This window comes from Erinaceus europaeus, chromosome 10 (genome assembly GCF_950295315.1).
Source record: "Erinaceus europaeus chromosome 10, mEriEur2.1, whole genome shotgun sequence".
In the NCBI taxonomy this organism is placed as follows: domain Eukaryota; kingdom Metazoa; phylum Chordata; class Mammalia; order Eulipotyphla; family Erinaceidae; genus Erinaceus; species Erinaceus europaeus.
In genome coordinates, this window is record NC_080171.1 from 95,245,956 (window position 1) to 95,271,332 (window position 25,377).

Here is a 25,377-nt window from a genome sequence, read left to right on the forward strand (position 1 = left end):
GGGAGTTGTGGAGCCAGCCAGGCCGCCCATTCCCACAGCCGGCCCAGCTTAGCATGCTGCCAATGGAGCTGGCCAGGCAGGGGGCCCAAACCCCCAGCCCCCTGGCTTCTCTGCTGTTGCTGTTGCTGCTCTGGACCCCTGCCTTTGCCCTACTGGCTGGTGAGTTGGGGTCCAAGTCTTGTTGGGTTCCTGGGACAGAGTGTCCCAGAAAAAGATACCCCAGTTTCTGGGAGCTATCCTGTGGGTGGGAGGCCTGCTTGTAGAGTTTGGGGTACAGACTCATATTGTGGGGTGTGGAGTTGTACTGTTGCACTGCAGGCCGTTGCAAGGCATATGGGGGCGATTGTGTCCTGGGTCTTGGGGTGTTGTATGCTAAGGGAGGCTCTCTGAGTGATTTGGGTGAATTGTGTGCTGCGGGGGAGAGAGGCAGGGGCTGCGACTGCTGGCTGGGCCATGAGGCCGTGAGTTTGGGGAGAGGCAGGTAGTTTGGACTTCACCCTGGAGTTGCCTGGCATGAGCTGTGTTAAGGTTGGATGACCAATTGGGATGAGCTGGAGTGTGTCTGAGGTTCTCTGTCTCCAGCATGAGTTGGGGGTGGGTAGGGTGTGTGTAAGTGGTCAAGGGGGTTGAACTACCTTTGCTCCCCATGTGGGGTATGGATGGGGGTGACAGCCCCGGCCCAGTAGATGAGGGTGGAGAAAGGGAAGGAGACCAGGGGAGCTTGGTGTCTGCCTGTATCCTCTCCCTTTGTATGTGAGTACTGGGGCTGGGGGTGTTCTGGGGTCCTGCGGGGGGGGGGGGTGGCCAGGTACTTGGGAGCACGTGTCTGCTGACTGCAGCCCCTCCCTTACATTCCCACACTGAGCTGAAAGGGCTTTCTGAAGCCAGAGCCCCGATCGCCAAGTGGATTCTGCTTTTGTCCTAGTGGACTCACGCGTGCGCACAGCCCTGGAATTCCTCCTGGGGGGTCTGGAGGACGCTTTGTCTTGGTCACTATAGCTACAGAAGCCAGGCCTGGGAAGTCCTCTGCCCCGTCACTAGCTGGAGGAGGGGGCCAAGCAGGGCAGGGTCCTGGGCTCTTCCACAGCCTACCTGGGGCCTCTCCTCCTCCAGCCTCTCACAGGGCCCAGCTCTCAAAACCTTCAACTCCTACTCCTCTCTTAAGAACCGTTGGGGGGGGGGTATGGAAACCCCAATTTTCAGTGGAAGAAACCAAGACTTAAGGAGGGGGGGAGCTTATGAAATGGGCTCCCAGGGACAAATCAGGGGCTCATGAAAGAAACAGGGGTCCTGCTTTGCACAGGAGGACATAAAGTGCTCAGCTGGGGGTGTGATCTCTGCCCCTGCGCTGCAGTGCACCCCACACATGTGAGAACACAGAACCACACAAATGCACCTGTACACACATATATTTGCGTACTTATATATCATGGATCTCTGGGTCACAGGTGTGGTATGGTCCAGATCACACAACCACACCATCAGGTGGCTACACATAGTCCATTTAACATCACACACACACACACACACACACACACACACACACACACCTATGAACACAAGGTGTGCCTGCACCGATAGAAATACATGTGTCCGTGTGTGTGTGCTCATACCCGGATGTCTGTCCATGTGATCCCGGAGGCAGAGTCATTACAGAGTAGATCAAAGCTCCCAGTGGCTGGACACACTCTTCCCCACACCGCTCTTCCGGGGTTGGACCTATAGCAGCTTTCCCCTTCCAGCTTCGGTGCAGGGCGTCCCCTCCTTAGGAATCCTGAAAACTGGAGCAAGAGCATTTTGGATGCCAGTGCCCAAGGGGTGGCTGCCAAGAGGAGAAGGACTGGGGGTTGTGTCACTGGAAAGCCAATTTCCACCCTACGTGGGTTTGGGGGTACGATGAGGCCCTGGGCTTGTGTCGGCTACCCATCCCTGTCCACCCCTGTCAGGTCCCCTCGAGCCTAGGCTCACTCTGCCACAAGCACCCGGCTGGCTGGTTGCTATGGAGAGCATCAAGCATCTTGGAGGACAATGGGGTCCACAGGCTCAGCCAGGGAGTCTGGCCCACAAAGGACTAAGAGTCTAGTCCCCAAGTAAGGCCTCTCCTCCAACCAAGACTTTGGGGGAGGAGGGGTGGGAGGCTCCGTAGAGACAGAAGCAGGGAACCGCATACACTGTCGTCCATGTTTGCCCCCTCCAAGAAGAGGCTTGTGGGATGAATAAATCTTATCATCAGCCACTGTGCGGCAGGTGCTCAAACCTAATTCCCACTACAGGTAGATGCCAGGTTATGTCTCTTTTGTGCCTTTGTCAAAAAGAGCCACACCAAACAACCCCAAAGACCAGTCTAAGAACATGAGGAGAAAACACTGTGGTTGTCCCACCTGAAGTTTGGTATGGAATCCCCAGTTTCAGGGGAATTTGTAGATGGAAGCCCATTTATAACTAAACATGAACTAGGGAGGGCCAGGGAGCTGGGTTAATAGTAGAGTACGTGCCTTGTTCTCGTGAGCCCTTCCACACAGAAACCTGGTGGTGTGGTGTGTGTGTGTGTGTGTGTGTGTGTGTGTGTGTATGTCTGTGTGAGTGTGTGTGTGTGTGTGTGTGTGTGTGTGTGTATGTCTGTGTGAGTGTGTGTGTGTGTGTGTGTGTGTGTGAGAGAGAGAGAGAGAGAGAGAGAGAGAGAGAGGGTTTTGCACAATGGCTAGAGCAGTGAATCAAAAACATGAGGTCCTGAGTTTGATCCCCAGTATCATCTGTACCAGAGCGATGCTCTGGTTCTCCCCCTCCCCCCTCTCACGTTAATAACTATTTTAGGGGGCTGGGAGGTGGTACACCTGGTTAAGTGCATACGTTACTGTGTCCAAGGACTCAGGCTCAAGTCCCTGGTCCCCATACGCAAGGGGGAAGTTTTGAGAGTGGTGAAGCAATGCTGCACCCCCTCTCTCTTTCCTTCCTCTCTCTGCCATACACATACACACACACACACACACACACACACACACACACACACACACACACACAGTGGGGGACAGTGGCTCAGCGTCCACCTGCTCTAACTTTCCTTCACTCCTGGAAATACCTCCATGCCCCCAGGCTCCGAGATGTTTGTTAAACATTGGGATACTCTAGGACCAGGCATAGGACAGGTGGTTAAACCATGACAGCTATTGTTGCTATTACTCTCATTAAAATTATCCCTTTTCATCTCTGGGGGTGGGTAAATGTTTTTATAAAATAGTATCTCCCCCCTTTTTTTTTCTTGTTGCTTTGCTGAAGTGACTGGGAGCTCTTCTGCTGATTCTGCGAAGTGTTTGTAAATTCCAGATGTGCTGTACTGCCTGGATTCATTCCTGTGCTTGGACAGCTTTTTGACTTTATTCTTTATTCTTGAAGCTCTTGGTAACTTACTTGCCCTCACATGAATCTTGGGTCATTTAGAAATAGTCTCTCTTGCCTTGTCAGGACAAGGAGCTTCCCCCAGTAAACATTTCTCATCAGAACTTGGCCCTTGTATCTGCATGAAAAGTTGAGGACGTCATGCACAGGGAGAAGCCTGAAGCTTAGTGGGACTCACCTATCTATCTTTCTATTTTATTATTACCACCATTCCTAGCGACAATATTTCCCCCTTTTTCTTTGTAATATTTGAGAAAACAGATAGAAATTGAGATGGAGGGGGAGACAGAAAAGGAGAGAGAAAGAGAAACACCTGCAGCCCTGCTTCCCAGCTCATGAAGCTTCCCCCCTTGCAGGGAAGGGAATTGAACCAGAGTCCTTGCACATGGTAACAAGTGTGCTTAACTGGTTGTGCCACTGCCTGGCCCTTTCCGGTGAGATTCTAATATGGGTCTGGGTAGATGAGAAAAACTCTCTGCCCTGTCCGACTGACAGCTGCCCTTCCATTCCTGCAAAGGCCTTTCCCAGTGTCTGCATGAGTCTGGGCTGGGCTGGCACTAGAATAACACGTGAGGGTTTGCCAGCTGGGAATTTTACATTCAATGGGAGACCTGGGAACTCCCAGAATTCTGGAGGTCATCGGCTCCTTACTTTTCGGAAGTGTGATGCCAGGTGAGCCTATCTAGCTCACCTAAACTACCTAGCTGGTCTCTGAGCAAGAAAAAAAGATGCTTTCTTAACAGCAGGCACCTCTTCGGCTTTCAGTCCAATGCAGTCATATAACAATAGATGCTAGGAGTGGAGCGCGTCCTGGAGCACGTAATACCAGCTCAGTGAATGGCTGCAGCTACCTTACTACCATCTGCCCCAACCCACAGAGAAGCCTCCCTGGTCCAGACTTGGGATTTAGGGCCTCCCTGGGCGGCGGCAGGTTGAAGGGGAGGGGCGGATGTCACTTAATCCCTCCACTGCCGGGTCGTCCACGGCTGCCTCCGAGGTCAGGGGGGATTTGTTAAGATAAGCACAGGCCCCTCGTTACCCTGGTAACAAGCCACGCCCCTCCACCCTGGCCGACTTGGCCCCTCCTCTGCCAGGGGCCCTGCAGCTCCACCCCGCAGCCCCAGGACTCCCTCTGGGAAGACTGAGATCCCCACCAGGCCTCTTAAGTGCAAGGAAATCCCCGGGTAGCTTCTATTTATTTATTTATTTATTTATTTATTTATTTATTTATTTATTTATTTATTTATTATTTAATCTTTATTTATTTACTGGGTAGAGACAGAACTCAAGAGGGAAGGGGAGATAGAGAGGGAGAGAGACAGAAAGATACCTACAGCCCTGCTTCATCCCTCCTGAAGCTTTCCCCCTGCAGGTGGGGACTGGGGGCTCGAACCCCGGTCCCTGAACATTGTAACATGTGCGCTCAACCAGGTGTGCCACCACCTGGCATCCTGGTAGCGTCTTTTAAAAAAAATTGAAAATATTGTATTCATTTGACAGAGACGGGAGGGGAGGAAGAAAGAGAGACTTGTGGCCCTGTTTCACAGATCACAAAGCTTCCCCCCCGCAGGTTGGGACTGGAGCTTGAACCTAGGTGCTGGCACACTGCAGCGTGTGTACTCAAGCGCGTGTGCCACCAGCCCTCAGCAGCTTTGTGCAATGCAGAATGTCAGACACTGGAGCTCACTGTTCTGAATCTCTAGGTCTGGAGCGGGCCTGGGAATTTGTACTCTTCTCTTTTGGACTGGCTCAGGGTCAGGAATCTGTATTGCTAATTAATTTTGTTAATACTGGAGTAGATTTTGGAAGCCTCAGGGTGGAGACTCTGGAGCAGCTTGATTTAGCCTTGGATTCTAGCCCCTTGTTGGCTGTGGGAAGTTACTTATTCTCTGTCCTCACTTTCCTCCACTGGAAGCAAGGGCTAATACTATCTACTTCCTAAAGTAAATGTGAAGGCTAACTGCAACCACACCCAAAGGGTTGTTGCCACCCCACCAGCAGGCTGATGGGGCTTTTGCATGCACGATTCGGATCCTGTGTGTTATCTGGCCCTGGGTGCCTATTAGGCCTCCCCAACTCCTGGGGAAATCTTGGCAGCATGAACTCAGGTTAGCGGCTTTGGGACCTCCAGGATGCAGCTGACAACTAGGTTCTCTGTCAGCAGGTATCTCTGTCTCCATTTCCCCATTCCCCCATCCTGCTGCCATGGCTGGGAAAGGTGGGTGGGTGTGGGGTTCAGGTCAGTGAACAGCCCTGCCTGGTGGAATGTGACCGACGCCTGGGAGCTGCCCAGTCTTATCTGGGGGTCTTCACTGAGGTGGGGGAGCGGAGGCCTGGTTCCTGTCTGGATGACAGCCTGAGTGGGGGAGGGGTGCCTCCTGGAGCTTCATTCAGAGTGTGTGTGGGGGGGGGGTGAGAGGGGCTACTTCTCTCTCTCTCTCCCATCACTACTGAGCACCTGAGGCTCTGACGCCCTTCCCACTCTCAGGCATACTCTGTCATGATTCCTTTCAGGCTCCATTGGAGAAATGACCTGGGGGGGGGGGGGCTGGACGGGGTGCACGCCCGTTAATTGCACATAGAAGTGCAAGGAACCCAGTTTGAGTGCCCGCTTCCCACCTGCAGGGAGAATGCTTCATGAGGGGTGAAGCAGGTCTGCAGGTGTCTTTCTCTCTCCTTTCTCTCACTCCCCTCTCAATTTCTCTGTCCTGTCAAATAAAACAGGAAGCAAAAAAGAAAGGGGTGGGGGTTGACCATCAGGAGCCATGGATTTGTAGTGTAGGCACCAAACCCCAGTGATAACCCTGGTGTCAAGGGGGGGGTAGGGGTAGGGGGAGAGAAAAATGGTCTCAGAGCCCATAGCTGTCTGAGATGAGCTAGGGTCTGAAGCCAGGGCTGGTTTACTTCAAAGCCTGAATTCTTATCCTGCACTGACAAGGCTCTGAGGAAGAGGGGGCTGGAGGGAGGGGAGAAAGCAGGGTGGCTCTTCCACAGCCTGAGAGAACTCATCGTTGTGGATTCATCATGGTGACCTGAGCCTATGGGCAGGTCGAAGCATCTGCCCTGCACTCTGTGACCTTGGCCAGGCTGCCACTCAGGCATTTGTTGGTGGTTACAGTGAGGGCCAGGGATCAGAGAGGTTCCCAGACTGTTGGGGAGGGGCTATGGAAGAGCACAGGGTCCCTGCCTTTGAAGTCATCTAGCTCCAGTTTCCTCCTGCAGGGATGGAGTTACCAGATCCCCGAAGGAGAGGTGGGGGAGGAGGGACACTGGGAGGAACCATCCTGGCAGGGAGCTGGGTGCTGAGGACTCAGAGGGAACCTGCCCCAGCTGCGGCTGAAACCTGAAAGTTGCACTGACTTTTGTCCTACATCAGGTCCAATCTCCCCTTTTTCTCTTGAGTCTTAATTTCCTCTCTTGTGACTTGGGTGCTGTAGGATGCCATGAACCTTGGAGCCAGGCTCACATGTCAGTGACTGTCTGCTGGCAGATGCTGCCCAGAGAATTGGGCACAGCTAGTCCCACTTCCCTGTACCAGGTCTGTGCGAGCCTGTTGGGACCTGGCTTGTAGGGTCCCTCTATCATCCTCCTGGGTGTGGGCAGGAGTGTGGGGAGTGTCCCACAGCTCCTGGCCTTTTCTCCCAGCACTCTCCTCTCTCTACAGGAACTGTGCCTCCGCAGACCCTCAGTGCCTGTGCCTCTGCCCCGTGTCCCCCAGGGACCGAGTGCCAGGAGACAGAGAGTGGAGGCTACATCTGTGGGCCCCTGGAGCCCCGGGGCTGTGGCACCCAGCCCTGCCACCATGGCGCTCTGTGTGTGCCCCAGGGTCCGGATCCCAACGGCTTCCGCTGCTACTGTGTGCCTGGCTTCCAGGGCCCACGCTGTGAGCTGGATATCGACGAGTGTGCATCCCGGCCCTGCCACCACGGGGCCACCTGCCGCAACCTGGCCGATCGTTACGAGTGCCACTGCCCCCTCGGTTACGCAGGTAATGGCCCTGGATGTTTGGGGAAGAAGTGTGTAACACTGACCCACAGGCAGTTCGAAGTGCAAGATCATGAGCTCAGCCTTGACTTTTGTATAGAGAGACCCTCACCCAGCCGTTCTGAAATTGCAAGGGCAGAGACACTCTAAGCTTTGCTATAGAATTGCTGCTCTTGCGGCTCCCAGGGCAGCTCTGAATGAGAGTGTGGCCTGTCAGTACTGGCACAGAGATGAGCACATTACAAGCACCGAGAAAATGCTTGTAGAGTTCACATTGGTGCTGGAGGTGGAGATATCACAGGCATTTCTGGTAGTGCCTGAGCACAGGAAGCCTTGTCTGGCTCTAAGGGGGAACATGTCTTGACAGATTTTCCTGTATCTGCTTCCAGACTCAGGACCAGCTGTAGTGTACGCACCTTCAGCTCGTCTCATGATCCTAGAGCACGAGCACCACTCATTGTGGTGGGGACCCTCTCCTCTTGGGGCGGTCTTCAAAGCTGCAGTGCACAGGCACTAATAGTTTTGCTCCGTTGCTGATATGCTCCCCCCCCCCACATCTTCCTTGCTGTCTCAGGTGGGATAATGCATATGCAGGTGTTCAGAGAAGTGACTGCTAGCCTGTCCTCCGGAGCATGGGTCTACCCCAGTCATACCCACGAGCCAGGCAAGAGCTTTCTGGAGTAGCTGCCTCTGTGTCAGAAGCGGGTGAGACTGGGGCTAGGGTAGTTGGGAGCCTGCAGTGTAGACACACCGGGTTCTACTTCAACCCTGGATTCAGACCACTCTCTCACTCTCTCTGTGGGGAGGGGGCAGCCTGAGGTAACTTTAGAGCAAGAATAAAGACCAGGGAGGCAGTTTTTATTTATTTACTTTTTTTTTTTTTTGGGGGGGGGCTCCCAGGGAAGAGATGCATCTTGGCACACAGCTGAAAATGTATTTGGGACACTGGCTCCATGTGCCTTTTCTATTGCTTGAGAGTTAGTGAGTGCCTGGATGGTCAGTTAGTTACTGAGCCTGGGTCTTATAAAGGGGTTCTGCATGTCTGTTAGTATCTGTGGGCTCCCCTGAGTGCCTTTGGGCTAAACACGAATAAGGAGCAGCAGGTGTGTGGATGTGTGGCGCTTGAACGCTTGGAGAAAGCTCTTGCGGGCTGTGATGAGAGTGGGGGCAGTGGTATCATGACTCACTTCTCTCCTCCTCTCCTTCCCAGCCAGGCGGGGGAGATTGGGATTCCAGGCAGCCTGGGCCTGGCTCTCCCTGGCACAGAAGGTGGGGGATGGGGTAGGGTAGGGGTGGGAGGAGTGAGGGGCCACAAGAAAGAGGCTGGGTTTTGTGCTCATTGACCTGGAAGGCTGATCAGGGGTTGTGTTCCAGCTGGAGCCTACTGGGCTCCTCCTGGTCCTGGTGACCAAACCCACCAGGAGGTGGGGCCATTAGCAGGGGGCGGGGCCATTAGCAGCATCTACAAGGACATGTTGGCGCCACAGTGGACTGGCTGGGCAAGTACATGTCCCAGCTTTGCCGTTCTCTGTCTCCTTCCCTCTTTATCCCTGGTGCAACTTGATTTTTACCTGGGACTAAAGAGTGAGTTTGGGGATTTGAAATTTTTGGTTTTATTTATTATTTTTTTGTTGGAGCTGAGACCTTATGTATACATGGTTTCACCACCTGGACCACTGTTCTCAGAGAGAGAAGGAGACACACTACAGCAGTGGGGCTCCTCTGGTGCCATTGTGTCTCCTTGAAACTGGGCTGCACACAAGGCATGGCATGCACCTTCCCTGGTGGGACTCCCCCAATCTGGGGCTTTGTTTATTGTTTAAAGATTTACATATTCCATATGAGAGAGAGACAGAGTGTGTGTGAGAGATTCACATGAGACATAGAGAGGAAGCCAGAGCATACTTCAGTAATGTGATGTTGGGAATCAAACCAGTAACTTCAGGCATGTAAGTCCAGTGCTCCACTATTTAAGCTATCTCCCTAGTTGAAGGACTTTCAGGTTGGTTTTTTTTTTTTTCCCCTCCAGGTTTATCACTGGGGCTCAGTGCCTGCACTATGAATCCACTGCTCCTAGAGGCCTTTTTTTTTTTTTTTTTAAGGATAGGAGAGAAATTGAGAGAGGAGGGGAAGATAAAGAGGGAGGGAGAAAGATAAGACACCTATAGACTTGTGAGGCGATCCTTGTGGGGGTCATTGTGCTTAACCTGGTGCGCCACTGCCTGGCCCCAGGACTTTTAGTGTTTTTTTTAAAGATTTTTTTTTTTTAAGATTTTTAAAGATTTATTTATTTACTATTGGATAGAGACAGAGAAACTGAGAGGGGAGGGGAAGGTAGAGAGGGAGAGAGACAGAGAGGCACCTGCAGCCCTGCTTCACCACTGATGAAACTTTCCCCCGGCAGGTGGGGACCAGGAGCTTGAACCTGGGTCTTTGCACACTGTAATGTGAGTGCTTAACTAGCTGCGCCACCGCCTAGCTCCAGGACTTTCAGTTTAGTTTTTTTTTTAATTTTTTAAATCTTTATTTATTGGTGGGAGTCGGCGGTAGCGCTGCGGGTTAAGCGCATGTGGTGCAAAGTGCAAGGACTGGTGAAAGAATCCCGGTTTGAGCCCACGGCTCCCCACCTGCAGGGGAGTCACTTCACAAGTGGTGAAGCAGGTCTGCAGGTGTCTGTCTTTCCTTCTCCCTCTCTGTCTTCCCCTCCTCTCTCCATTTCTCTCTGTCCTATCCAACAATAATGACATCAATATCTATAACAATAAAAAAACTTTATTCATTGGATAGAGACAGCCAGAAATCAAGAGGGAAGGGGGTGATAGAGAGGGACAGAGAGACACCTCTGCTTCACGACTCGCAAAGCTTTCTCCCTGCAGGTGGGGACCAGGGGCTTAAACCTGGGTTCTTGCACATTATAATACATGTGCGCCACCACCTGGCCCCTGGACTTCTAGTTTCTAAAGCAAGAGAGCTCAGGTAAGACCAGGAGGAGTTGGCTGCTCTATTCTAGCTTCTTTTCCAGACTATGTTCTTCCTCCCTAGTCTCCCTCTCAGTACTCATCAAAGCCACCAGACTGTGCTTTCTAGAATATACATAGAGCTGTCCTGTTAAAAACCTTTAGTATAGGCCCAGATAATGTTACCTGACCCCAAGGCCCTAGTCCCACCGCTTCCACCTTTGTTTTTTTTTTACACCAGGGCACTCCTCAGCTCTGGCTTATGGTGGTGCAGGGGATTGAACCTGGGACTTTGGAGTCTCAGGCATGAGATCTCTTTGTATAACCATTATGCTATCTACCCTCTGCCACCACCTTTCATTTTGCACTGACCCTTCCTGAACCTCCTGCCATAGGACATGGTGCCCTGGCCAAGCAGGTCTTGGTCACTGCCACAGTCTCTCTGCTGGCAGAGCCCTGCCTCACAGAGGTCTAGATCTAATGAAACATACCCCTTATCTTTCAAAAGTCTGCAGAGGGAGAGAAGGCACCACCCAGAAATGGGAGTGGTAGCAGGTATAGGTGGGACCTTTGGAATCTCAGAATGGGGGACAGAGGCTGTTCCTTCCCCTCCCGTTTATTCCTTTAACAGGCCCAACTCTCTCTTCTAAGAAACTTTCCTTGACTCTCAACCTCCCAGGCCAAGATGCCAGGCCAGGGCTCGTGTTTTCTCATAGCTGAGTTCATCAAAATGAAAAATCAGTTTTCATTTATCAGATATTAACATAACTAACCGCTGTTTCCTGGGCTAGAGAACTGTGGGCGCAAGAAGACTGGAATGCCTGTCTTGTCTCTCTCCTACTGCGGCTCCAGAAACACCTGCTCTGATGAAAGGGCTGATGCGACCCTCGCCCTCTCCCCCTGTAGTTATCTGGGTGGGTCGGCCTCCTCCCCTCGCCCATCTCTGTGTCTTGGCCTGTCCAGGGCTGACCTGCGAGGAGGAGGTAGACGAGTGTGCGTCGGCGCCCTGCCTGCACGGGGGCTCGTGCCTGGACGGCGTGGGCTCCTACCGCTGCGTGTGTGCCCCGGGCTACGGGGGCGCCAGCTGCCAGCTGGACCTGGACGAGTGCCAGAGCCAGCCGTGCGCGCACGGGGGCGTGTGCCACGACCTGGTCAACGGGTGAGCGGCGGGGAGGCTGCGCCTGGGCGCGGGAGACACCCCCGGGTGTGGGTGCGGGTGCGGGTGCGGGTGCGCGCGAAGGCCAAGCTGCAGGGCCCGCCGCGCGCTCAGCCCAGGCCGCGCGCCCCTTCCCAGGTTCCGGTGCGACTGCGCGGACACGGGCTACGAGGGCGCGCGCTGCGAGCTGGAGGTGCTGGAGTGCGCGTCCGCGCCCTGCGCGCACAACGCGACTTGCCTGGAGGGCCTCGGGAGCTTCCGCTGCCTCTGCTGGCCAGGTACGTGCGCATGCGCGCGCCGTTGGCGGGTGGGATGCCATGCTGGGTGCGCGCCCTCTGAACCTCCTTGAGGGCTCCGCCAAACCTGGCCAGTATGTCCTTCTCGGTTGGCGCGAGGACGGTAAAGGGGTGATGTCCGCCAGGCCTTGCAAACGGGGCCGAGTGAGTGCCAAGTGCTCAGGCAGGGGCCGGATGGTGGCGCACCTGGTTGAGCGCGCATGTTACAGGGCGCGAGGACCTGGGTTTGAGCCTCCGGTCCCCACCTGCAGGGGGAAAGCTTTGTGAATGGCGAAGCAGGGCTGCAGCTGTCTCCCTCTCTCCCTCTTTCCCCTTCTCTCCATTTCTGACTGTCTCTATCCAGTAAATAAAGATTTTAAAAAGTGCTTGGCCACGTGCCCTCCTCCCTGGCGTGACCGAGGCCCGTGTGCGCACAGGCTACAGCGGCGCGCGGTGCGAGGTGGACGAGGACGAGTGCGCGGCCGGGCCCTGCCTGCACGGCGGCCGCTGCCTGCAGCGCTCAGACCCCGCGCTCTACGCGGGAGGCGCCGCCATCTTCCCCGGCGGCTTCAGCTTCGCCCGGGCGGCGGGTTTCCTGTGTCGCTGCCCACCCGGCTTTGAGGGTGAGTCCTCCGCTCCCTTCCAGGGAAGCGGGTCTGTCAGGCCCAGAGGCTGGGGAGGGAGTCTGGCGGAGCTCAGGGCCTGCACCTTGTGCCTCCCCCCCCCCCCCCGTGGGTCTCCCCCCGCTCCATCCGCCCTGAAGGTGCAGGTGGGAACCGGCGGGGCCTCTTCCAGGGGCGGACTGCGGTGTGGACGTGGACGAGTGCGCCTCACGGCCGTGCCTCAACGGGGGCCGCTGCCAGGACCTGCACAACAGCTTCCAGTGCCACTGCCCAGATGGCTACACAGGTGCCTGGGGTGGAGACCAGAGTATGGGCGTCGGGGATATGGGGACCAGCTGGGTGTGGTGGTCCGGGTGACAGCTGAGGGGCGGGAGAGCTGGGTGGTGGCGGTGGAGATGAGAGTAAAGGAATCGCGTTGAGAAGTGCTTAGGAGGCGCCCTCCACAGACCCCAGGTGGAGGGTGCGGGGTGCGGGGTGCGGGGTGCAGCTGTTTTTGCCCTGGGTGACGTGGGTGGGCCGTGAGCTCAGTCTTAGCCGCACTGAGTCTGGCTCTGCCTCTCTGCCTCTGGGAGGAGCCCTAGTCACGGCAGGTGACCCAGGGTCTGGGGCCAGGGCTTTGAGACCGGGGGTTGGGAGTGTAGTCCTGGTAGCTGGGGCCATGGGTGGCCAAGGGGCAAGTGCGATGTGAGCACCAGGAGAACTTGGGACATTTAGGGGCTGGGCAGAGGCCAGTGGCTCTCAGGGACGATAGAGAAGGGAAAAGGGGTGGAGAGTAGCTGTAGAAGAATGAGCACAGCGGGTTAAGTGCATGTGCACAAGGATCCGGGTTCGAGCCCCAGGTTCCCTACCTGCAGGGAGGTCGATTCACAAGCAGTGAAGCAGATCTGCAGGTGTCTATCAGTCTCTCCCCTCCTCTCTCGATTCCTCTCTGTCTTATCCAACAACAACATCAATGACAACTAACAAGGGCAACAACCAAAAAATGGGGAAAAAGGCCGCCAGGATCAGTGGATTCATAGTGTAGGCACTGAGCCCCAGCAATAACCCTGGAGGCAAAAAAGAAGAAGGAGAAGGAGAAGAATGAGCTTGACCTGAAGGGCTGGGGCCAGTTGGGCAGGACTTGGAGACACACAGACGCCACTTCATGTAGATGCTGGTGAGGTGCTCACACACTCCCCCTCCACCACACACACACACAAGACCGGTGCACACAGGACCCTACGCCCTCTGGAATGCCTGTGACACTGCCCCCATGCCTGTCCACATTCCTCTTCAGCCTTCTGCCTCCTCCCCCTGCAGTGTCCCTGTGCATAGGACAGGCTGTGCCTGCCTGAAGACCCTGAGGCTCAGTCTCACCACCCTTGGGTGGCCACGCGCTTGAGAGCCCTGCAAGCCTGTCTTGTGACCCAGTGGATGAAGGTTTCCTAGGACCTTCCTGGGCACAGTGGCCTGGTGGAATAAGCTGGCTCACACTGGGCTGAGTGCCAGTCAGCTGTATGAATTCACAGCTCCTGGTGGCCATTCCCCCCCTTTTTTTTCCTTTCTATTTTTTATTTGAAAGAACAGAGAGAAATTGAGATGAGATGGGGAGATAGAGTGGGAGAGAGAAAGGTAGGCACCTGCAGACCTGCTTCACCACTTGTGAAGCTTCCTCCCTGCAGGTGTGGAACAGGGACTCGAACCCGGGGTAATGTGTGTCCTTAACTCTGCTACCACCTCTGCAGAGTGTTTTCTGTGTTTTTGGTTTTCTCCTCCTCACAAGGGAGACAGGCTTTCCCAGCCCCATGTGATAGATGGGGCAGTGGGAAGTTCAGAGGCAGGGGTTGTGTTGTCACCCAGGTTTATTAGCATCAGCTGGAACCAGCTCCTTCTCAAACTGAGCTCAGCGGATGGGAACTGGGGAGGCAAGGGCATGGGAGGGGAGACCCTGGCCACGGGACTGAGCTGCTGCCTACCCCATCCTCCCTTTGGGCCTTGCTGGGTGTAGAGGAGGCTAGTGCCTAACATTCCTGAGCCGATTGTAAAGGAGGGAGCTCTGCTGCCCAGCCTTGGTGTCTGCCCACCACTCCAGCCCATCTGTGGGCAAATGCAATGGGACTGTGGGCTCTGTGGACCTTCCTGGGGAAGGCTGAGGCTTCAGGCATGTATGGAGGGCTGGAGTCTCACTTGGGTAGAGGGGGGGGGTGCCCATCCCCAGAAGGAGGCTGTAGTGCATATGGGCTCACTGGAGCCAGGATTAGAATCCTGGAGGTTTTTCTGGGCCTGGGTTCCTGCAGTTGGGACATGGGAGGCAAGGCTGGCCTGCATGTTTTGTGGCATCTCCGACTGAGCTGAGCTGGGCTTGGGCTGTACCCTCTTGATCCTAGCTGGCCACTGCACCCAGTGTAGCTCCTGGGGGAGATGATGAGCTGGCCCCCTCACAGTCAGCACAGGGGTCTTAAGACTGTGGGGCTAGAGAGTCAGAATCCAGGGGCTGGAGTGCCACACACATGTCCTCCCCCACATGCTCTTCCACTTCATCTGTACACAAAAGTAATGCTAGACCCTTTGCTGGACACCAAGGAGTCCCTGGAAGAGCTCTTAGCTAAATAAAGAGATTTCTTCAATATGGGGTCAATGGTGGGGTGCTGAGAGGGGGTGAGGAGTTGGGATTGACACAATTGCTTAGGGTTAGGTTCCAGAGAAGGCCTCCAAGGAGACTGGCCCTTTGAGTTGGCACTCAGGATGAGTTGGACTGTTAAAGGTAGTGCAAGGCTTACCGAAGAGAAGGAATAGATTAGGGTGAGCCGAGCTCCAGAGGCAAAGCCTTCTAGGAAATGTTTGGAGGGACAGACAGGTGGGTCAGGGTTTGTAAGAAAGAGGGTTTGAGACTTCAGGGTTTTGTAGGATGCAGCCACAATGGATTTCAACGACTGGGATTGTGTGTGTGTGTGTGTGTGTGTGTGTGTGTATGTCTCATGGTGGTGGTGTGATTGAACCTTAGGCAGCAGAAGAGCCAAACTGGGTGATGCTCTAGAAATCACTCTCTGCATGTGGAGATGAGTGGTAGAGGGGTCTCTGAAGACAGGTGAACTGGAGGACACTAGACTGGTCTGGGGAGCTGGGGAAGCAAGAGCTATGCAGTGGGAGAAAATGGAGCTGAGCTGGAGACCAGGCACACCAGCCATGGCAGGTGGAGAGCTGTCTTGGATTCCAACCTCCAGGATCTTCATGGAGGTCCCCATCCTGAGAAGCAGGAAAACTGAGGTCAGACCATGGTTCTGGCCTCGATACTGAGCCCTGGCCTGCTCTCTCCCAAAGGCCTGACCTGTCAGGAAGATGTGAACGAGTGCCTGTCGCAGCCTTGCCTCCACGGTGGGACCTGTGAAGACTCAGTGGCAGCCTATATTTGTTGGTGTCCACAGGCCTGGGGCGGGCAGGACTGCTCTGTGCAGCTCACCGGCTGTCAGGGCCACACCTGCCCCCTCTCTGCCACGTGCATTCCCACCTTTGAGTCTGGGGTCCATGATTATGCCTGCCACTGCCCACCTGGTACCCACGGGCCTTCCTGCGACCAGAATACCACCTTCTCTGTGGTGGCAGGGAGCCCTGCGCAGGCATTGGTGCCGGCTGGTGGCCCCCTGGGACTGGTATTGAGATTTCGCACCACGATTTCTGCCGGGGTCTTAGCCACACGCACAGACACCTGGGACCGTCTGGAACTAGCTCTGGAACAGGCCACACTCCAGGCCACACTCTGGAGCCATGGCAACATTGTGCTTGTCCTGAGGCTGCCAAGTCAGGCTCTAAATGATAGCCACTGGCACCCAGTGGAGGTGATATTCCGCCTGGGGCTGCTGGAGTTGCGACTCTGGCATGAGGACTGCCCTGCTCAGCTCTGCATGGCCTCCCAGCCTGTGGCCCCAGGTCTTACAGCTGCCATGGCCCAAACAGCTGCCAGGCCCAGCTCTGTACTCCTGGGTGGTATGGACTTTGTGGGCTGCCTCCAGGATGTGTATGTGGATGGGAACCTGCTGCTGCCCGAGGATCTCAGTGGCACCGTCGTCCTGGGCTGTGAGCGCAGGGAGCAGTGCAGTCCTCCGCCTTGCGCCCACGGAGCAGCCTGTGTGGACCTCTGGACTCACTTCCAGTGCGACTGTCCCCGGCCCTACCTTGGTCCCACGTGTATGGATGGTGAGCAAGAAGTCGGGTGGGAGGGCAGCACTGTGCCTACCCCGCAGCCTGCAGATCTCATGCCTGGCACCCTCTCTCCCTGCAGAGGTTCCTGCTGCCACCTTTGGCCTGGGGGGCACCTTGAGCTCAGCCTCCTTCCTGCTTCCACTGCCAGGCCCCAACCTCACCATATCCTTTCTTCTCCGCACGCGGGAAGCTGCTGGCCTGCTGCTCCAGTTCACCAACGACTCAGCAACTGTTCTGACTGTGTTCCTGAGTGAGGGCCAGATCTGGACCCAGGCACCAGACAGTCCTGCTCAGGCGCTCCCTGGGCGCTGGGATGACGGGCACAGACACTTGGTCATCCTCAGTGTAGGCCCTGATCAGCTGCAAGGCCCAGTGCAGCAGGTGCACGTGGGAGGGAGATGCCTCCCTGCTGATGCCCAGCCTTGGGGAGGGCACTTCCGAGGCTGCCTCCAGGACCTGCGACTCAATGACCTCCACCTCCCCTTCTTTCCACTGGGAAACTCAAGCCAGCTGGACGAGCCCGGCACCAGGCAGGCCTGGAACCTCACCACGGGCTGCATCTCTGAGGACACATGCAGTGTGAGTGTGCAGGGAACAGGGTGGGTTCCTTTCCCCCCAGTTCTCCCTGGTTCTACTGATGAGGCTGGTGCCAGGAGGTAAGGTGCCCTGCCCACAGCCCCAGTGCCAGAGAGTGGCGAACTGGAGTCACATTCATCTCTGGCCCAGCTGTCTCCCTTCCTTCCCCCATATTCATATCATACTTCCCAGTCCTGGTCTGTAACAGACACCTGACCCAGACATCTGCAGAGACAGCTTAGGGGACAGGGACACCTGTGGCTGTAGATTCATTCACGAAGCACCAGCCCTGGAGTCAGGATAGCTGAGTGTGAACCCTGACTCCTTGGCTTTCTGGCTGCGCGACTCAGGCACGTGGCTTCTCTGTGAGCCTTAGTTTTCTCATCTTGATATGGGGTGCTAGTGGCTTTCTCTGTAATGTGTCTGGAGTGGGAGAACCGTCAGTGATCATATGTGGGGGATACCAGCCCCTAGCCAGAGTCAGTCCCTGTCCTATTCCTCCTGCAGCCTGACCCCTGTCTCAACGGTGGGACCTGCCAGGTCACCTGGAATGACTTCCACTGCACCTGCCCTGCCAACTTCACAGGACCCACGTGTGCTCAGCAGCTGTGGTGTCCTGGCCAGCCCTGCCTCCCACCTGCCACCTGTGAGGAGGTCCCTGGAGGCTTTGTCTGTGAGTGTGTGCCCTGGACGCCCAAACTAGGACGGACCCCACCCCATATAGTGCATAGTGGACTGGGCTGCCAACAGCTGAAATGGTGCAGTCTGGTCTCTGCATCTATCCAGAAGGGAAGAGTTTTCTGGAGGGAGAGTACTTGCTTAAGTTTTCAAGAGACAGAGAGGAGGAGAGGGAGAAAGGAGATGGGAGCGGGGATTGAAAGAGACCAGAGCGCTGAAGCTTTTTTCAGTGCAGTGGGGGTCAGGCTTGGACCTGGGTGGCATATATGGCAAAGCAGCACACTATTCAGGTGAGCTGTTTTGTAGCCCCCAAAGGTCTTAAGGTTAATGGGAACAGAAACCCCAGTATAGGGGTTAGGATGGAGAGGTCAGGGAACTTGAATGCCAGGTCACTCAGCTCTGGTCTTTGTGCCCTAGAGCAGGGGGAGCTGAGAGAGGGAATGGGAAGCATTAAAAAAAGACTTTAATCAAAGGCACATAAAAAAGTCCTGCATTTTAAAAAAGTGACTGCAGCGAAGAGTAAGCCTTTGTAGCTTCACTGAGGAGGGAGGAGGCAGCTTCTTTTTTTTGCTGCCAGGGTCTGTACTACAAATTCACTACTCCTAGCTGCCTCTTTCCTTCCTTTCTCCTCCCTCCCTCCCTTCCTATAGGACAGAGAAATTGAGAGAGGAAGGGGAAATAGGGAGAGGGAAAGACAGATAGCTGCTGTGCTGTTTCACCCCTGCAGGTGGGGAGTAGGGCCCTGAACCCTGCCAGGTCCTTACATAGTAACATGTGAGCTCACCCTGTGCCAGGCCCGGCCCCACTCAGGCACGTTTTTTTCGAGGGCGTCTTGTTACCTGGCCTGTGGTCAGTAAGGTGGGCACGGTGGTCTCCCCAGCACCTCCCCAAGCGTGGCAGGGTAGAAGCTGGGGAGCTGGGATTAGTTAGGGCGTGGTGTGCCTCCCCACTGGAGGCGAGTGGGGGCGTGGCACAGGGTCTCACCGGTGCTGGGGCAGAGGGTGGTGCTGTAGGCGCTCCCCAACGTCCCCTCTGTCCCGACAGGTGTAGCGGAGGCCACGTTCCAGGAAGGGCCTCCGGCCGAATTCAGCGGGCAGAACGTGTCTTCAGGCCGCGCCCTCGGCAGCCTGTCGCTGGCCTTCCGCACCCGGGACCCGGAGGCGGGGCTGCTGCGCGCCACGGGCACCCAGGCCTCGCTGTGGCTGGCGGTGCGCGGGGGCTTCCTGGCGGCGGGCGTGCGCGCAGGGACGGGGCTGCCCGGGGCTGTGCTGTCCGCGCCGGGGCCGCGCGTGGCCGACGGCGCCTGGCACCGCGTGCGCCTGGCCTTGGAGAGGCCCGCGGCCGCCGCGGCGCGCTGGCTGCTGTGGCTGGACGGCGCGGCGACGCCGGTGGCGCTGCGGGGACTGGCCGGAGACCTGGACTTCCTGCGCGGCCCCGGCGCCGCCCGCATCCTGCTGGCAGAGAACTTCACCGGCTGCCTGGGCCGCGTGGCGCTCGGCGGCCTCCCGCTGCCCCTGGCGCCCCCGCGGCCCGGCGCGGCCCCAGGCGCCCGGCAGCACTTCACCGCAGTGTCCGTGTCCGGGACGCCCGGCCCGCGCCTGGGCTGCAGCGGCGCGCCCGTGTGTGTCCCGTCGCCCTGCCTGCACGGCGGCGCCTGCCGAGACCTGTTCCACGCCTTCGCCTGTGCCTGCGGCCCGGGCTGGGAGGGGCCGCGCTGCGAGGCTCCCGCCGACCCCTGCCGCTCGGCACCCTGCGCCCGTGGCCACTGCCACGGGCGCCCCGACGGTCGCTTCGAGTGCCGCTGCCCACCTGGCTTCTCAGGGCCGCGCTGCAGGTGCGCTACCCAGCCGGGCTGGGAGCCCGCGCGGGGTGAGGATGGGGGTGGGCGTACTGGCAAAGTCCAGGAGCCAGACTTTACCACGTGTGAGGACCTAGGTTCCTGCCCCCAGCACCACATGGCAGCACCATGCTCGGAGCCAGGGGAAGCTTCATGAATGGTGGAGTGCTGTTGTGGTGTGTCTGAAAATAAAAGAAAGAAAAAAGGAGGGGGGGGGTGCGGGTGGTGGTGCACCGGGTTAAGCGCACATAGTATGAAGTGCCAGGATCCCAGTTCAAGCCCCCGGTTCCTTACCTGCGGTGGGAGGGGTCGCTTCACAAGTGGTGAAGCAGGTCTGCATGCGTCTCTCTGTCTTCCCCTCCTCTCTCGATTTCTCATATTCTAATATATATATGAGGGTGGGGGAATTGCGGTCAGGAAGATGGCTCAACAGGTAAGGGGGCAGCTATATCCCTTCTCTGTGCCTCCCTGCTCTAGTCTGTAGAATGGGAGGATAGTCCCCTAGAGTTGCCTGGGTAATGCAAGCCACCCAGACAAATGTGAATTTCAGACACTCCAAGCTGCTGTTGTGGGTGGAGTTTGGGGGGCCTTCCAGATCACTTTTACAAGAGACTCTTGTGCTATTCCTGCACGCCTACCTTTGAAGCTCTGAGTCAGGAGTCCAGGCCTTGTTGGAGGGGTTGGGCCTTGGTCAGAAGAGTTACATTCAGTTCCCCCCCCCCCCTTTTTCCCATCACATCGTTGTTGATTGATGGTAGGTGGATAGATGGATGGGCCTCAATTACAGAGATGAGGGCACAGTGGCTCGGTTTGCCTGTGGACACCCGTGAGACACTGTTGTAGGGTTGGGGATCAGGCCCCAGGCCTCCTGCATCAAGTCCAGTCTCTCTGTACCCCCCCCCCCAGAATACCCATTCTTCCAGAGGAATGCAGGCTGAATTTCACCTGCCTCGATGGTGCTCCATGTAAGAGTGGACCCCAGGGCACCAACTGCACCTGCCAGGAGGGGTTAGCTGGCCAGAGGTAGGTCTAGGGGGAAGAATTCAGGGAGGTGGGCCCTAGCATCCCTTCCACTCGGAGCAGGTGGAGTGGGTGTTTCCTGAATGCTTGCTCACCTTCTCAGCCCTTCCTGTCATCACAGAACCTGACCTACCACTTTGGCAGGTTCTTGAGTTCTTTCCTTCTGGAATTGCCAAGACCATCTTCAGTGCTGTACCCCCGCACCCCCCAACCCCAGAAGTTGTTGCCTGGTGGTGCTTTTAGAGCTCACATAGGGTCAGGACCCTCTGGGGAGCCTGCACAAGTGTAGGTTCCTGGTTCACCCCAATAGGTGGAGTCAACACCCCTGGAACACTGCCTTCAGGCAGTCTCCCCTGTGTTTCTGAGGGGCGAGCACCCTCCTCAGTTTCGAAGGTCGCATGAAGGGGAGTAGTAGGCGCTCTCAGCTTCAGTCACTTGACTGGACCCAACCCGGTGTGCAGACAGTGTGTGAGTGGGCTTTTAACTTGGAGGGGGAGGCAGAAGGGTGGTTTAGGAGCTTAGGAGCTTGAGCAGCTGAGGGGAACATGCAGCAACCTTCTCAACTCCACGCTCTTCTCCACCTCCCCAGGTGTCAGCTCCCCTGTGAAGCCAACCCCTGCTTGAATGGGGGCACCTGCCGGGCAGCTGATGGGGTGTATGAATGTATCTGCAGCACAAGGTTCTCAGGCCAGTTCTGCGAAGTGGTGGTGAGTGACTGGCAGGGAGAGGGGTTGGGGAGGGTGGGGTGGGGGTGCCCTGTTGGGGACTTTAATAAGTTTGGGGCAGCATAGACAGCTCCTGTGGATCCACCCTGCTGCAGGTGGGGAGTGGCAGGGAAAGGACTTTCTCCTTTTCCACGACCCCATACAGGAGGCATTCCCCTCCCCTTTTCTTAGGGAGAGCTTGCTCTTCCTCCCTTCCCCCCTGAACTGGCAGATAGAACATTTGAACTCTGCCAAGTCTGAACTGGGACAGGGTGCAGGACCCACAAAGTCTGGGAATTCTGGGATGTAGGTGGTGATTACAAGAGCCCATAATCTCAAGGGGTTTCTGAGCCAGGATCTCGAGTACCGAGACTGGGGAGCCCAGATTTCTGAGCCAGTGCATATCCAGCACCTTGGAGGCAGCCCCTAATCCAAGGGAGGTTCAGCCAGGGAGGGGCCCAGGTGAGTGGGGGCCGACAGACAGCTTGGGCTTGCACCTTTCCCCAAACACTCCCCAGCCTGAGTCCTCAGTGGGTGCTGGTAGCCGGGCTGCAGGCTGGAAGCCTGGGGGAGGAGCCTTGATCTCCACAGGCTTCTGGAAGCCTGGGCCATAAACCTGCAAATCCCTTCTGCTTCTGGGGAATGTTTCCTTTCAAGTTGAACTTTTACAGCCTCTGGCTCCCTCCCTCCCCTTGAAGGAGATGGCTTTATAGCTCCCCCAGAAGTGCCAGGGGGTGGAGGCTGCTCAGGGCCTGCTCAGGGCTCGGACACAGGATTCTCTGTGGGTTGAGACCCTTCTCTGGGTCTAGGTGCTGAGTCTTGGGACTCAGGACTCAGTGGGACTTTAGAATCCCAAGATTTGTAGAATGTTTGATGGAAGCATACTGGGAATCTGACTGGAGGTGAGTGGAGGGTTGCTGGACTCATCAGAGCCTAGCCCGAGTCTTTTCGGGAGGGTGCAGACCCTGCCCAGCCTGCCTTGCTCAGGCCACCTGGCCAGTGAGCCAGTGAGCCTCTGCTACCGCAGCCTGAGGGTTTTAAGCAGGGTCTCACGATCATCTTGGGATGGGCACAGGGGCGTGAAACTCCAGTGTCTCAGCTTGGGTGAGTTAAGTGTGGGGAGAGGAGACCAATCAGGTAATCTCGACCAGTGACGCAACAGGGGCTTCTGGCTGGAATTCCAAGGCTGAAGGAAGGCAAAATGGGCATGGAGTAGCCCTGGGGGCAGCATCAGCAGGAGGAAAGTGCCTATGCTGGCTTGCCACCCACTGACTGGCCAAGGGTCTGGGCACCTCACACTTTGAGATCCTACTATGCAGACACTGCTCTGGGCACTTTGGCATTGCTCTGTCCCCTGCACAGGTAAGTGAGGTGAGGGTGTCACCACTCCTCCACTAGATCTCGGCAGGCTTAATTGAACTCCACATGTAGTGCTTACTGTGGACTAGCTACTTAGTGCATAAATCCCAGCTTTCTTTCCCAGTCCGTACAGTGGCTCTGACATGCTGGGATCAGGTCTCTCACCATCTCCAGGGAAGTCTGCTCCCAGCTCTCATTTTCTTGTGTCCTTTTTTTGTGAAGGGCCTGCCCCACAACCCAGTCTCAAGGGGGGGCACGCCTGCTCCCTCTCTTACAGAAGGACCTGCCACTGCCGCTGCCATTCCCACTGCTGGAGGTGGTGGTGCCTGCAACCTGTGCCTGCCTCCTCCTCCTCCTCTTGGGCCTCCTCTCAGGGATCCTGGCAGCCAGAAAACGCCGCCAGTCAGAAGGCACCTACAGCCCGAGCCAGCAGGAGGTGGCCGGGGCTCGGCTGGAGATGGACAGTGTCCTCAAGGTGCCTCCTGAAGAGAGACTCATCTGACCTTGCCGGGATGCTGACTGCAGCACCCACAAGGCCCTGAAGGGGACATTCTCCACCAGACCATTTCTAGAAACCTGCGGGAAAGACCCCCCCCCACCTCCTTCTTCAGGCCTCAGGGAGCTGCTGAAGCCCCAGGTGGGGAAGTGTCCCCTTTGCTGGCAGCTCCTGTGTCTGCCTTCATGAACCAAGGGGCAGGGGGCATTCAGGGAAGCAGGGGCCTGGCGAGGCAGGCAACATCTCTGCTGGACCTTTGGGGCCTTGCCCATGGCTTTGCAGGGGAGGGTCACCCATGGGTGCATCTAGTGTGTTCAGGAGGGAGGGTGTGTGTGTGTTGTGTGTGTGTGTTTGTGTGTGTGTGTGCATGTGCATGCAAGCATCTACAGGGAGGTTGTTGATCAATATGTGAACATAAGTGTAAATGTTCTGGGAAGGGCTTGTGGGCACATCCACATCTCTGCTACGGGTGTATGTGACTATGTCATGTGTGTGGTGACCCCATGGAGGGTGGCTGAGCCATCACGATGGACAACCCTCAAAACTCTGGCAGCAGGTCCCTGAGGCCTCTCGGGAGGCCTGAGCAGGGCTTGCTCAAAGACTGAGGCCCCAGCTCCTGCACCTTCTTCCGCCTCTTCTTCTGCAGGGTGCAAGCAGCTGGGGAGTCAGGGAGGCTCAGGCTTCTGGTGGTCAGGACAGATGCTCCTGCAGGCAGGTCTGTCTGGCCTGAGCCAGAGCCAGGCACGTGTGGAACGCAGACAATACCCCGGTGCCTGTCACTGCAGGACGGATGGGGAAAGCAGTTCCTGCCTGACTGCCTCACAGGGTGGTTGTGAGGCTCAGCAGGGAAGAACTCTGCAAGTTGTTAAACTCCTGTCAACTGAGAGCATGTCTGGTCTTGTTTAGGTACAGGGAGGGGCTGTCCCTCCCTTGTGGAGTTGAGGCTTAGAGTGTGTGTGCGTTTGCATGTGTGTGTGTGTGTGTGGGGGGGCTGGGCAAGAATGCTGGAGGGCAGTGAGGCTAAAGGAATCAAAATCCACCCCCCAAGCTCCTCCAGCTGGGGTGGGTGGTGGGGCCCTATCTGAGGCACCTGGAGAGGCCAGTCATCTTGCAACCAGTCTCCTTGCTCAATGGGTATTGAGAGGATGTGGGGAGAGGACTCTTGAGCTGGCACCCTTCTGCATGTCGGGCTGGTCCTGCCAGCAGACAGCTTCAGGGGAAGAACCTGTGCTCTGCTTCAAGTTCCTTCCCTGGTGATGCCACCTCACTGTGATCTCTGGCCCCACCGACCTGCGAACCTGGCCTCTGCAGCTTCTTGGAGTTGCTTTGCCCTCTCCTCATTCCTGCTGTGCCAGGGCAACAAGGCCAGGAGACCCCCCTTTTGAAATTAAACCCAGCTTCCTTTGGGGTCTCAGCTAACATCCAGAGGCACAGGTGTTAAAGCTGAAATAGTAGTCACACAGTGATGGGAGACAGGATAAGGGGTAGGGGTGACGACTGGAGGTTCAGCAGAGGTGGGGGGGGAGCAGAAGGGTGCTAAATGTTGGGACTTGCTTGGTCCTAATCCAGTAGGGGGCGGACTGTCTCCCCCAACTTTCTCCAGGACACCTGTAGAAAACCTGGTACCAGCCACTTTGTTACAACTGTTTGTCAGGGATTTGGCAAACCTGTGTTTGCTGCAGGCTTCTAAGATGACATTTTATGTGGAACCCCAGCATATAAAAGCTGAGCTCTTTTTGGAAATTCTCATGCCATGTTCTTGGCTTCAGGGCTTGGGATGGGTAGTGGGTGTATTTAGTGTCCACTCTGGGTGCTTGCCTAGCTCTTCCTCCCCAACCAAACACCCAGCAGAGGTGCAGGATCATTGTGAGAAGTCTTTTGGAGCAAATTTCCAGGTGTCCCCTAGAACTTGTTCTTTCCAGGAGCCTGAGTGCCCTCGACACCATGGGTGACACTGCACCAAGGACACACTGTCCTGCTTGTGAGGGGAAAGGGCTGAAGAGCTGGGCTCAGGGTCCTGGATGAGAACAGGCTTGGGAACAGGCCAGGATCATCAGATCTTTTGCTACCTGCTTCAAATCCTGGCCTCCACGTCTACAGAACAGGATGCTGAGGATGGCTGAGGCACCCCAATTTC

At 56.3% G+C, this 25,377-nt stretch overlaps 1 protein-coding gene across 2 annotated transcripts; it reads left to right on the forward strand.

Annotated features, from left to right (window-relative positions):
- On the forward strand, positions 1-24,983 carry CRB2 (crumbs cell polarity complex component 2). 2 transcript variants are annotated; one of them, XM_060200126.1, is made up of 13 exons: positions 1-159; positions 7,061-7,384; positions 11,301-11,496; positions 11,632-11,771; positions 12,206-12,391; positions 12,564-12,677; positions 15,692-16,564; positions 16,650-17,149; positions 17,654-17,819; positions 18,869-19,658; positions 20,568-20,684; positions 21,271-21,388; positions 23,022-24,983. In XM_060200126.1, the coding sequence occupies exons 1-13, from the start codon at positions 54-56 to the stop codon at positions 23,244-23,246; spliced, it is 3,855 nt and encodes a 1,284-aa protein (XP_060056109.1). In that variant the 5' UTR covers positions 1-53; the 3' UTR covers positions 23,247-24,983. The 2 variants fall into 2 exon arrangements, with proteins under 2 accessions (XP_060056109.1, XP_060056110.1); XM_060200127.1 differs by lacking the exon at positions 20,568-20,684.
- Positions 24,984-25,377: the final 394 nt, after the last annotated feature.

Coding starts and splice junctions, on each gene's coding strand:
- CRB2 (XM_060200126.1), top strand. CDS start 54: ATGCTGCCAATGGAGCTGGCCAGGCAGGGGGCCCAAACCCCCAGCCCC. Junction 11,772..12,205: donor CCGCTGCCTCTGCTGGCCAG/GTACGTGCGCAT, acceptor GTGTGCGCACAG/GCTACAGCGGCGCGCGGTGC. Junction 19,659..20,567: donor TTCTCAGGGCCGCGCTGCAG/GTGCGCTACCCA, acceptor CCCCCCCCCCAG/AATACCCATTCTTCCAGAGG.